This window comes from Opisthocomus hoazin, chromosome 6 (genome assembly GCF_030867145.1).
Source record: "Opisthocomus hoazin isolate bOpiHoa1 chromosome 6, bOpiHoa1.hap1, whole genome shotgun sequence".
Taxonomy (NCBI): domain Eukaryota; kingdom Metazoa; phylum Chordata; class Aves; order Opisthocomiformes; family Opisthocomidae; genus Opisthocomus; species Opisthocomus hoazin.
In genome coordinates, this window is record NC_134419.1 from 49,595,431 (window position 1) to 49,609,463 (window position 14,033).

At 38.2% G+C, this 14,033-nt stretch overlaps 1 protein-coding gene across 2 annotated transcripts in view; it reads left to right on the forward strand.

Moving 5' to 3' along the window:
* BICC1 (BicC family RNA binding protein 1) overlaps nt 1–14,033 on the forward strand; it is a 109,325-nt gene that overhangs the window by 24,260 nt on the left and 71,032 nt on the right. For both annotated transcript variants that reach the window (XM_075423045.1, XM_075423046.1), the window contains exon 2: nt 12,976–13,022. In XM_075423045.1, the coding sequence (XP_075279160.1) occupies nt 12,976–13,022 (47 nt within the window). The remainder of the gene's footprint in view (nt 1–12,975; nt 13,023–14,033) is intronic.

Consider the following 14,033-nt stretch of genomic DNA (forward strand, 5'->3'; position numbering starts at 1 on the left):
TGACTTTTGTAACTTTTTGTCCTTTGCTGCCTTATACTAGTTTATAGCCCGGTTATGCTTTTCGTGAAGTATCTAAGTGGGTTTACATTTTTCTGCGTGTAAACTTTGACTTCATTTTTTTTTTTTTCCTGAAGGAGGAGTAAAAGATACAAAAAAGATCTGATTTAGTTTTAGCAAATACTCAAAGCAACAGTTAATATCAAGTGGTCACTACTTCAGTAGTAGTGCCAGTAGTGTAACACGTTGTAAATTTAATCTAGAGGAGTGACTCTCAATCTTGCCCTGAACTGGAAATTAGTTATTGTAAATTTAACAGCCCTCTTCTAGAATTCCTCTATAGTCACATCCCTTACCTCCTAGAATTGGAGTATACTAAAAATAGGACTAAATTGGAATTGATTAATACTTAAAATATCGATGAAGGCATTTTATGCTTCTGTATGAAATTAACTCTTATAGGCTTGTAATATATATATTGGGTAACTAACAGAACTTATTTTCATGATGCCAATTACAGCTATTACCGTAGGAATTGAGCACTGGACCTGAGTACTAAATATTTTGTAAAGAGACTGGAGATGTGAAGCATAAAGAATAAAAGGATCTGTGAATGGTATGTGGGAAAGAATTTACATCTGAGGTGATCCATCAGTTTTCAAACTGATGAACACAAAATAGAGAAAGGCAGACATTCAGATTGCTCTGGTTAAGGGAAAACTGATGCCAAGGAGCCTGGATGTGTGGATTTGTGAGTGTGGCCTTTTTCATAGGAGGTGTTACCAGCAGTGCAGATGTGCAGAAACAGGAGCTCCCATGCCTAGAAAAGGATTCATGATGTGAATCCTTTCAAAACTCTGAGGCTGTTTTTCTCTGGTTTTTTTTTTCCTTTTTTTATTCTAGTAAAGTGACAGACATTAAAAGTAGGTGGTTTTTGAACAGAAAAAGGGGACAGTTTGTGTTTTGTTTTCCAGATACTCTAATGGCATCCAGGAAGCGGGAGAGTGTGAAGTTGGTTTTTAGAAGAGAAAGGCACCCCTTAATTCCAAATAATGTTTTTTTGTCCCTGTCCATGTGTATTTACAGACTTTTGTTCAGCATAATGGTTCCAGATACGCAGTGTCTTGTTACTGTTTGAAAAAGGCTTTTTTTTTTTTCCTTGTAGCTCAGTGTGTAACCTGCATTGCAACAGACTTAAACTGGTTTCCTGTATAAAGCTTTGTCTTTGACTTAATCTTGGCTTCTCTCCTGTAACTCCACATCTGTGAATGACTCATAACAAGCAGGGCCATCAGAAAAATATTGTGTACATTTTTATCCAAATCTGTAGAGCCTTTGTTTCTAATCTTTTTACAGCCTTGCTACATTCTTCCCTCGCATGTAATGAATCATATGGTATCTGTACACATACCTGACAAGAAAAGTGGTTATGCATTGAGAGAAAGTTGAATGCTAAACAAATAGAAAGAATATCCCCAGCCATCAATCTGCTGAGAGCAGAGCTTTTGTAGTTGGCAGTTATCCTGTGTCAGCCCCTGAGGAACTTCTGATATTATGATTCTTTCCCCCTGTAAACAGCAAATTCTGTTAAATGGATGCTCCGGCTTGGGGGCAGAGTTGGATCTGTCAGACACTGGCAGCAAGAGAGGTTCTGCCTCCTGAGGCACTCGGGGGCTTTTCCTGAGCCTTCACAGCACCCAGTGATTCAAGAAGCCAGCCCTATGCAGAGATTTTTAGAAAATTCCAAGACTTGCTTTTCTTTTGTTTATCTTTACTGTTATGTGGATGTTTTTACTCATTTCCAGATGTGTGACAGCATGGGGGCACCTCAAGGCAGCTGTCCTGTCTCTTCTGGAGCATTTATAGTGGCTAGGCTGCAGGGAGGAGGAAAAACACCAGAGTCTAAGATGTGCCCTTGTTTTCTGTCTTTTCCTCTCGTTAAATATCTTCGTAGGTAAACAACTGTCCCCAAATTCAGTGTGAGTTAAGTGCATGTCAGCTCATACACCAAGAGCAATAAGGGGGTCAGCTGAGGTAGGCAAGATGAAAGTGTGGCTGGAATGGCTTAACCCTACCGCATTGTTTTGATCTCTTCCCTGGTGTCAGGGAGTAAGCATATAGTAATGGAAAAGTTGGTTACTGGCATAAATAGCTTCTCATTTCTGTAATGAGAAGTATTTTATAACAGCAGTGGGTCCAATGGGATACTGGTGAGGTTTTCCTACAGCTACCAGAGCAGCCCTTCTCTAGCTGTCTCCCAAAACTACCTCTCTTAACATCAATTCCCTCAACCCATGATCCTATCTAGACTGTTTAATGTGGGAGAAGCGCTCGCTGGCCTTAGGGCTGGCTGCTGGCGGCTGCTGTCAGTTTTGTGCCTGCAAGGGGTTTAGAACAAATTAATACAATGTGAAAATTGTTCCTGGCCAGCCTATCATTTTGACCACAGCTTCCCAAATTTCCTGAAAAATTAAAATGCAAAAAAGGCCTGTTTGAAGGAAGGGAGACAATTAACCAAGTCCTCCAATAAAACAGTAAAAGCCAAACCACCTCATCTTTCCTCTCCACATCTCAGTAGAAGTGACACTTTGTGGCATGTGACTCCCCTTTGCATCTTTCTGGAGGGCAGCTTGGCCAAGGAGTGCAGGAAGACTGAGGACATGGATGCTTTATTCTTAAATATTTAGGTAGCAGAAGTGTTTTATGAACACTAGAATGAATCATTCTCTTCCCTTTTGAGTACTATATCCAGTATATTTTCAAAACTGTGGGGAAATACTGAGGTGAGCTACAGTGCATGAATGTACTTAATATAACATTTTAATCAGGTTTCACTCATGCTAATAGCCACGGATCTTAATAAAGCTGTCTGGTTGTAATGGACAGTGTTTAAGAGTTTCCCTTTTTAAAAAGTGATTATCAGTAGCACAGATAGAAATTGTTTCTGTCTTACGAGAAACTAGAAATAGGTTGTTAAACTCGGCTATTACAATATTTAGATGCTGAAAAGCTGTCTTCATCCATTGATTAAAATGAAGAAAAATGTTGCTTATTAAAAAATCTGATGATAGTACTCTGGGAACTCTTGGTGAAAAATTGTCAAAAGTTAGATCTCTGTTCTTGGAAAGAAACCTTTGCAAAGCAAACATCAGTTTCCCTACACCAAGTATGTTCTCTAACTTTGTATAGTATATCTGGAACATAGTGTTATTTACGTCCTGGTGTTAAAAAAATAATTAAAATTATAACTTTTAAAATTTAATTTATGAATGCTTACAGTAAAGCGCCAACTATTCTTCTTGTTTCAAAAAAGATCAATTATCTTTTATGACCAGCAGCCCTCTATTTGGGATGCCTTGTCTTGAATTCTTCCTTTGAATTCTCATCTCCTTTCCTAGAGCCTGGAAGCAGGCTACGCTTTCTGCATGGATATTCTCCTGTAATTTTAACCTTTTACAATACATTTAAAGTGCTTACGAACTTGAAATGGAATCTTTGCATTAGCTTGAGACTTCTTATGCTTTAAGGAAAAAAAAAACTTCACTGAGGTGAAGTTGTTCCTGTTCTGTTTTTTTTTTCTTTTTTTTTAATTTTTTTAGCTAAGGAATTTCCAACAAGCCCTCTGCTGCTCCCAGAAGCAGGGCCATTGATTTAATTCCTGTTAGTCACTGAAGCCAAGAACTCAGAAGGGTTTTTTGAAGAAAAGTGTAGAATACATAGTGGCTTCCAAAGAGAGTCTTTACTCTTTGGTTTTTCAGGTCATGGTTGAGCAACTGAGTATCCTAAGGGAAAAGAGGCTTTGATTTCAACCTAGAATTTGACAGTGAGAAATACACAGGTGAGAACAGGCTCTAGAAATGCTAGCATCTAACTAAAGAAGTTGGTAAGAGTTTCAATGAAGGAGGAGGAAGTTGAAAACTTCAGCTAGAAACATCAGCTGGCATATCAACTGTAGGAAGCAGCAGAAGTGCTTGAATGCATCTGAAGGGTGATGTAGGAGACTTCCAGCAATATTTTACCCAGTATGCTGAGGCACAGAGTAGAAGAATTGACTTGCGCAGTGGTGGGATAGACTGCCAGTAATCATTTTTACTTTTTGGCCTCTTCCTATATATGACTGCAGTTCTACTATAGCAATCCTAATCAGGCTGTGAAGAGGTTTTGTTACTGGGATTTCCATATGCAAGGAAAGAGAAGCAAAGCAGTAGAGATGACAGCATGTTTGGGTTTTTAATGGTGAGCAAGTGTCAGTCTGAGGCAGCTAATAGAATAGCTTTAATCAGGTAACACAGTGTTAACAGCTAGTCAGTCTTCTGGGCTTAGCTCTTCATAACTGGCAGGAAGCAAAGCATTCACTTCATTCTCTTAATTAAAACCCTCAATCTTGTGCCATGCGCTTGACTGCGCTCCCCACCGTGTAAGGAAGCGCCTGTGGTTGTGCACATGAGCTAGACCCATGTGTGCCTTTCAAAGAAGAGATTTCTAACAAGCAAAAAGGGGCTCCTGAAACAACCCCATCTTCACAGCCTGCTTTCAAGCTGTGACTTGGCTATAAAAATAAATAAATAAACAGACTTTCTCTGTGCAGAGACTTGGCAGACAGCTTTTTCTCTAGAGATAAATTTGTTTTACAAAATTAGAAAAATCTGTTGGTATATATCTAAAATTTACAGTTATGTATTAAATTATTGGTTCTGGAAGGACTCTTATAGTTATGCAATTCTAAAAATATTGATGTAGGGGGAGAAAAATTGACAAGGCAAGTAGCCTTCAGTGTAAATCAATGATTTTTCTTTTTTTTTTTCCCCAAGTGATGCTATTAATCACCAAATCCATGGAGTCCTTAAGGAAACTAGAAGCAGATCTCTAGGAATATTTGTTCAAAATCAATGTCTTTTTGGTCTTTAGAGTGTATATCGTTTTTTTCCTGCATTCTTTCTTGGCAATGTGTGCAGAGGTAGTGGAAGTAAGCATAGCTTGTTTTAAGCTTTCCCTTTTTCTCTGCATTGTTGTCTTTATTCATCGCAAATGATGGATGGCTGAACCTAAGGATTTTGGTTGTAGGATGGTTTTAGTTATTTGCCAACAATCTTAATTTTAATATAGTATGCAGGGAAGAAAAGGTTATTGGAAAGTAAGTAGTATGTGAATATGCCTGTATAGTCTTCGTGATTCTGTATTGAAGAGCAGATGTGGACTTAAGGGGAGAAGGAAGAATATGAACATTTTACCAGTCTGTATTTACACGCGCATTCAGGCGACACAAGCCTTGATCCAAGAAACCTCATCCAGCTAGTAAGTAGTCCGAGAAGAGGCCGTAGACGCTGGACTTGCAGGGGGCTCGTAGATGCTGTATTTCAACAGCAGGATAAAAGTAGCCTATATGCAGTCTGCTTTTTTCCCTGGAATTAGTCACGTCTGTCAGAAGTTATAGCACATCTGGCCTCTTTATGGATAGTTTAGTAGCTTGCGTATCAAGTTCCTCCTAACAGAAGGAGATACGGTGGAACCCACCCAAAAATGTCCAGATATTTAACAGTCTATTTATTGTCAGTTACTGAGCATGCTGAAATTCTTCCAATTCTTCTTTGGCTGCTCTACCAGAAGAAGAATGCTCCCATGTAAACGTTTTAAGTTTGTATCATGGATGTCTTTTTGTCTGCATTGTTTTCAATTTTTTCCCTAACTTCTTAATAAATGTGACGCTCTTATTTTCACCTTCAGTCCAAGAGCCCTTTTGTCACAGAATGTGTAGACATTGAGTGGTTTTTTTTAATATGACAGATATCATCTAGGTCCCGACTTCACAAATTTGTCAGCATGGTATATGGATAGGTACATTTTTGCTAGTTTAATTGGTTGTTGATTGTGCCAGTAACTTCTGGAGTATTTTGGGGTTTGTCTCCCTTTGCTCACCCCCCTGTTCTGATACTTCCAGTTGACTTTGTAGCTTTACTGTGATCTGTCTATGGTGAGCATCCTTGAGAGCTGAAGTTTGCTTTATATATGAATTTAAGAAAATCTGAATGACTGATTCTCGTTCGTTGACTGTGGGAAAACTTGGTCATATTTATGAAGCCAGTTGAGACCCTAAAATACTGAGACTGATGATATGCATAACAGGTTACTTCATGAAGGTTGTTATAATAAGTAAAGTGAGAAGAATATGTAACTTATGTTATTGAAAAGCCAAATGAGAAGTGATACTGAAGATTGTTATGCAGAATTCCTGTTTGTTTAGGCCTTGTTACTTTTTTGCCAGACCCTTTTATTTTAGCTGCGTTGTCGATCTAACTTCTTAGTTTCTAAGCTGAAAACTGGAAGCGAGACTAGCTTTGTAATTACAAGAAAAATGGAAAATTGTTTTGTTTGGATTTCAACAAATTCAACTTAAGATCAGATTTTTTCTTTTAACAATGTGTGCTCTATCATTTTGTTCCTAAAAGCATATTTTCAGCAATTTGGCTCAACTCTGTGGCCTATGGGGGTGGAATTCTTTATCTTGGCTTGATATAGGCAAGCTTTCAGAGGATGTATGGGTTAGTGTCTGACTTTGTGCACCAGAAGACATAATCTTTTTGTCAGGTGGTTTCTGATTCAGTGAAAAGAGTTTTTGGCTGGGTTGGGTTTTTTTGTGTATGATAACCAGCATGGTAACTTCTGACAGATAGCTCGGGCTTTCAATATGAATAACTGTCTTTTTGATTTAGAAAATAATAATAAATAAAAAAATCCTAGTTATATAGCTAGCATGTTTCTGTGGCAGTTCCAGAAAAACCAAATCTAACATGAGGACAATCTCAGCATGATTGTTTATTCTTGCTCATTCAGTGGATAGGAAAGGTAAAGGATAATTGATTACTTACCTTCAGGTGTATTATTCTATAGCTTCTTGAAATCCTGTTAAGTTGACTTGTCTTGCCAAAATTAAAGTAATATCTAGTTATCTCTCCTGTTAATAAGTGTTTTGATGCAAGGATTGGTTTTGTTTCGTCATAGCTAAAACCTGAAGATCAGAGCATGCTTTTGTGTTCTCTTATAAATGTTTGTCAGTGCAGATAGAAGAAGTTTTGATACTAACCAACATAAAGGCAAATTCACAAACATCTATTACATTGTGTTTTCAATAATAATTTCAAGAGTTTAGAAAATGAGACACAAAGCTGATGTGCAAGAGCAACACAGTTACAATAATACACTTAAATAAGACTTAGTGTATTCAGTTCAGTTCCTGTAAAATATGGCCTGTATTGTAACAATTTTTTTCATAATTAAAATAACATTTGAAGTAAAAGTTCAAATTCATTTTTCCATGTGAACTTAGAAGAAATTACGATTTAGCTTTTTCATGATTTGGTGATTAAGTAGACAAGTGGTGTACTTCATGGGTACCGTAATAGTTAACACCTGTTTCAACTGTTTTATGTTTGCATTGGATGGAACTTGTGCAATCCAATATATCTTGAAAAGCTAAAACCTGATATAAAATATTTCACGGTATGGAAGAAATTATAACAAACAGAGTACAGCTTAAAATATAAAATGCTTATTATGCACATTTACATAGTCTTTCGTCTGTATTTCTGAAACCAAAGTTACCATTTTGTGTAAAAATAATCATGATTTTTGTGAAGGTCAGTTAAATTATTATTCGATACCATAAAATAAATAATGTTTCTAAGAACACAGTATTTCCTGAGTAGCTGAGGTTGGCAGAAATGAATAGATTTGTCAGTCAGAAGTCAGTACACTGCATTAATTACCATTCAGTTTGTGGCTTCTGTCATATCTGCTCTTGGCCGGGGGCTGTTCGCAGAAGGGTGGAGCGGTCTCCAAAGGCAGGTGACAAGGGGTGGTTTCCCAGAGCTTGTCTGGAAACCGTGTCAGAGCACTGGTGCCTTCCTGTTTCTCATTAGAGATGCTGATAAACAGTTGTCATCGTACACATTTAGTTGAGTTCCAGGAGTACTTTCATTGACTTGGTAGCACTTCTGCTGTAAAATGTGTTGTTAGAAAGTCAGCTGCTTTTTTCCTGCTTGGGTCATGTTTGTGGTGCCTGGTCCTGCTGGCAGAGGAGCCTGTGGTTCTGGAGAAGACGTACAAAAAGATCATTTTGTCTGCCTCTGCTTCCTGAACCTGTGGTTGCCCAAACACCTTCAGCGGGTGTACACCAGAGCCGCCAGCTAAGCGAGCCCCAAAGGTCTCCTTCCGTCCACCCTGCCCAGCTGAGGAAGACCAAGGGGCTATTACCGTAAATGCTGCATTTTCTACCAAGTATAAAGCTTGACTGGTCCCCACATTGACTGCACAAAGTTGTGCCATCAAATGAAGATCAGCACAAGGTGGAAGTGAGCAGCAAAGGCTTTTTCTTTTGGTGGGCAAAAGCCTTCTTATAAAAGAAAAGTCTGTCTGTCTTCCCCAAGTAAGTACTTGGACTTGTCTCTTAAAGACATTCTCACAGCAGTTGAGGATAGCAGGGCTCTAGTGACGTGCATCTGTAGGAAGAACACTCTAAAAGTGTTTTTTAATCATTATTTGAAGTGGAATTTGGCAAGCCATTGAATAACTGAACTGCACTTGCTGACATAGTGTTTCCTAAATCGGGATTAATGATGGTAACTTAATAAGCGTAGACATTAGTGTCACTTCTTAATGTTGCGTGTTACTGGTATGGTGTTTTGAAATCATTAACTCTGTTTCAAAGTCAGAAGATGGAAAGCTTGGTCCATTAAAATCTGAAAGCTTGTTTCCAAGTCAGTGATCAGATGGGCTCTGTTGTGCCTTCCATGCATCACAGGTACGGCACTGCCGGCTCCCTCTGCCTCCTGCAAAAGGCTTGTTCTCTTGGGTGTTTCAGAACTTGGAAATTTACTGGTTTTGAAGAAAGCTCGGTTTCATATTAAAATTTTAATTACTATTAGTAAGATGACTAAAATAATCTGCCAGGGTACATCTGTCAGGTGTAAAGTTTGGGAGCTTCTCAATATGGTATTTCTAGAATGAGGTTTGTTTTGGAGGGTCGGGGTTAATACTCTTGATTTGTTTAGGAAGAAGTTGAGCTTAGGACACAGTGACCTAGCAGACTTTTTTCTTAAAAACAAATTAACATTTGTTTTTATCTCAGTTTATCTGATTTGAGGTAAATCTCAATGACTTACTAAGTTGCAGCACCTTGTACTGAACACTGTAAATGGTTTCCACTTTTAATGACTTCTGAATAAATTTCATAACTTTGGAATGCTTGTCGTGCTCATTTACCCACAAAACATGCTGGCTTTGTCTTCTTGTTTGAACAAAATCTGTTTAGCCTTTCAATTATGAAAGAAATGGATAAATTTCCCTTGTGTTTGGCTACTCTTACTGTTTTCAGAAGTGCTAGAACTGTCTTTGCCTGCTTTGGAGAGGAAGAACGGCTTCAAGATAATTTCATGTGAATACTAAATGTTTCACACAGATATTGGAAACTTTGTTAAATGTAGGTACTTAGTTTGAACATAAACATAGACTTAAAAGTGTGCAATTGTGGGTAGCATCCCAAAGTTCTACTGATGAAATTTAATTTTTCCTAACTGCTATTTCTCCTCATAGAAATAAGAATGCAAATTTCAGGAAATTAAGTAAAATAAGAGTAAGCCAGTATAATTGGTACAAAGAGTTAAATCAAGAGGAGGGAGGGCAAGAGCAGGAAATAGCTGGAGAAAAGCTAACCTAAAAGGAAATGCAATACACTGCTTCACATAGCTTATCTTCAAATTTGTAGGCATTTTTTTCTTTTATAGTGGAAGCTATTATCCTAAGTGTAACCCTGTACTTTAAGCCACGATTCTGAGCATCTTATTTTTTATTCAGTGCATAATGGAGATGGTAGTGACTAGATCACCTTAAGATACAAAAATTGTTTCATATGAAAAATGATCAGAGGCATACTTCTTCATGGATTAAATAGTGCTGCATCATGGAGACAAAGTGACAAAATACTAATACATTGCAGTATGTTTTTAATCGTTTGAACAACTGCTTTAAGGTGTAGAGACCTTAAACTTCAGTGTCTTTTCCAAAAAACACCATACAGTCTTCCCTGCCTATCATGAGACCTGACAAATGGGTTATTCTGAAACATCCTATGTGCTGAAAAGCTGTAGTGAAACACCATATCTTCATAGTATGGCATAACAGCTAAAACCACTGATTATTAACTAAAGGTGTTTCTAAAGTGCTACTTGCTCCAGCTTCACTATTCTCTATGATGTTTTTTTTATGGGAATCCAGTTTAGGATGTTCTCATGCCCTTTTCTTCCTTACTTCAGCCATGCTTGTTGGAGTCCGTTTGTTGTGCCATACAGTTGTTGTTGGGGCCAAGATGTAAATCACGTCACCAGAATGATTCAGCTTAAAAATAAACCTGTGATAAAAAGCTTGGAATTTGCTTTGTCAGCATTCTGCTTAAATGCCCTGCAGAGCATCACTGCTATTATCTAAGCCATCTCGTGTTTGTATTCACTTTAGAAATCATGTGTTTGCAGCTGGAACAAGATCTGTCTTTTCTCAGAACTGCAGCTTCAGCCTCACATCTGTCATGTTCTCATCACCAGTTTCTCCTGTACCCTCTGATTAAAAGCACGTTGGTCCCATGTTTCACTTGAAATAGTGCGGTGGTACTCATTTCCCAAAAGTGTTTCATAGCTATTCCCGAGTTAATGGAAAAATTGTAAATCAACATGCATCTATGAAGTGGCTGCTGTCAAAAGAAAGTTGTGTTTTTCTGCTAGTATCTGTAGCTTGTAAATCTGAACAAATTAAATCTTCCCCACTTGTTTCCTCTGCTTCCGGAAAACCTTGTTCTGGTGAAACTCGCACTGTTTTACTCTGCTCTTGCAGGCACTTGCAGGTTTTGAGGGTGAGTGAGGAGGGCTTTGCTTGCTTCCCAGACCTGTGAAATTGGGGAGTCTGGAATTGCTCTGCAGCAAGGTGACAGCTTGACAGGCTTCATTCGCTGCCTCTGCTCTGACTGCACTGGAGTTAAATAACGTCAGCTTCTGAACTGTATTAGATAAAACCCTGTAGTGTACACTTTCTCCACGGTATTTAAGTGTTGTTACTGATATTTGGAGAAGCCTATTTCACATGTAGTGGCATTGCTTCCTCTGAGGTAGAAAAAGTAGCCTCGTGCCTCTAGCCTGTATCCACTTGGGCTTGCGTTAACTGAATTAATGTTAACTTAAGAGTTTGGGATTGCTTGTGTCATTGGAAGAGTGGGGAAAACTAAGTGCCTGAAAAAGAGTTTTGAAGCCAGGGTGATGGGGTGAGCTAGAGGTTGTGTTGTACATGAGAAATACAGAGAAATCACACTAACAATGCATTTCTTCAGCAATCCAGTAACATTCAGGAAATTTTTTTTTGCATTTGGAGCTCTATTTGGAGGCATCCCTTTCTCTAGGGAAAAGAAAATTATCCTTTTCATAATTAGCTTGACCTGCTGTGTTTTGACTTGGTTGCTAGGTCTCGGGTTGCAACACAGATAAGCTACAACATAAGCTATATGCAGTTGTATCATTTTAAATGTAAATTAAATACACAGTTATGGGTTTGAAATACATGTGGGAGGATCCAGGCCCTAATCCAGGTCTTGCTCTTGAAATAACTGAATTATATGATCGCTTCTTCTAAGTTTCCAAGCTGTGTTCTACAATGGTGTTTTGTTCTGCCATTGTGGTGTCGTCTGCAATGTTTTTGAAAAGCACTCTGAAGGCCCCCTACTTCGTTTACAGCCTATGTGTATTTAGTTATTATTCACGCTTCCTTTTTCTCAGTGTTTCCTTTTATGTAAATACAAATGTCCCAGAGTGACCAGTACAGGCCTAGAGCACAGGGAGCATTTCCGTGTGCTGGCACGTGTTCCTCTGGCGATGCCTGTTCTCCCTGCTCGCCCTCCCTGAAGCTGAGGTCCAGGGCCCCCCAGCGCTGAGCCCCTTGTACAGAGTCAGCTGGCTCTGCAGGAGGGGTCTGTTGGATGGGAGGAGGAGGCTAACGATCTCCGTTGTCTCTTCCCCAAATAGGATTGGTGTGAAGAGTGATTTCTGAAGGTGTTTCTCTTCATAAAGTCAAGATACTCACCTTTCAGACTTGGATTTCTTAGGCTGAGAGGGTGTAGATCTATTCAGTTTTCCCTGCTTCCCATAGTTGCCAGGCCCTACCAGTAGCCATGTTTAGTGCCACTTTTAGCTTCGAGTCATCTTCCTGGAACATTGCTCTCAAATTTTCAAACGTGCTCATGCCTCTGGCTTGTACAAAGGCACCATTTCCAGTGGAAGTATCTAGGGCTGCCTCTTGGTTTTCATCTGCTTTGAATGGAGTAGCTCATAAACATTGGCTGGTGGAAAAAGTACCTGTTGCAAAATTTCACTGGATAACAAGCAGTTGATAAAGGAGTATTTAACAGCACTAATAAGTGTTTAGATTTGTGGTGCTTTCTCAGGCTCAATAAACCACATAGCAGTAGCTCTATATTTCACCTCAATATGAAAAAATAGCATAATAGAGGAAAAATATTTTTAACATTATGCTGGCTTACCGTAATGCTTATTCTTGTTTTGATTCTAACTTTTAATCTTGATATAGTAGATTTGTGTACTCCTGGCTTTCTTTTGATCCTCCTGTTGGTAGAATTACGTTGCAAAGTATGCAGTGTGAATATATCTTTAGTCTTACATGACCATATTTACTTTGTAACTAAAATATATATCAATATATTATAGCTCTAGTATGCAAATACAAACATCTGGTTGAACTCCATCCTTACCAGCTGACTTGCAGAAGGCTCTTCAGGTATTAGTCAGTTGTTGACAAATGTTTATTGTATGAGAAAATTACTGCAAGTTATAATTTCACAGTAGCATGTCCTCATTGATAGTTTCTATGTGTAAACCTGTAAATTTTCTCCTATGTATTTAGTAACTAGATCCTACTTTTCATTTACAGCTGCTGCAGAGGGCAAAGGGAAAAGTGGGGAAGACTTTTTTCAGAAGGTAAGAAAGATATTTTAATGTTATAACATCACTTGATTAGAGGAAAAAATATGCCCATTGCTCATTCATGAGGTCAACCAATTAAATGTGCAGTTTCCACTGTATTGATCAAATTTTTAAAAGTGCTTTTGTCATTTAATGTGTCTGCTAGCCATCAGTTGAGCATGGAATGTGAGAAATATGTTCTTTGGTGTATGCTGCTCTCATTCATGCCCAACAACTTAATTATTCTTCAACTGAAAATGCCAAAATATGCATTATGAAAGTTTATTTTGCTTAATAGCAGGGGGCTCATCTAAGAAGATGTTGTGAGGCGGTCTTAAGGTTTTTTAGATAAATGCTGCATCCTGTTATTAAAAAACTGATGTGAAACTTATTGTGATATCGTTGAAAGCATAAATATTTGGTTGAGAAATGCAAAGGCCTTTTAAGAAAGAAATGCACAATCCACAGAGTGATTCAGTAAAGTTTGTGGTTAGACGGAGGCACGGAAGGGCTGGAAAAAATAGTCCTGCAGCAACTAAACTACAAAGGGAAACATGGTCAAGAGTAATGACTTAGAAATTACTTTTGCAAAACATTTTTTTCCAAGAATTATGTGTAAAAATGTTATTTATGAGTTATGTTAATGAAGATCTGCATGCAGTATGCTAATAAAAATTATGAGCTGTTTTGTCTTTCTGTACTATACAGAAGACAGTGTAAATTTTCATGCTCCATACTGAAATACCTTGAAACTCATGTTTGACTGGTTGTCCATTAAACAGATATTTTGCTGTGTTTTCCATGTTTTCTTCATGTCTGTAAGTGGTACTTCTAAAAGGTCTCTTTTTAGATGTGAAAGAATACTTTATCCTGCACGTAGCTGTCAGATGCTTTGAGGGCTGTTGGGGAGGAATACGTTTACTGCCAAAACGTTTGGGGAAGTATTTTATGGGAGTCTTCAGATTATGTTGCTCTTGACTGATGAGAGTTACTTTTCTGAACGTGGTGCTTGTGCTTAACTCTCTA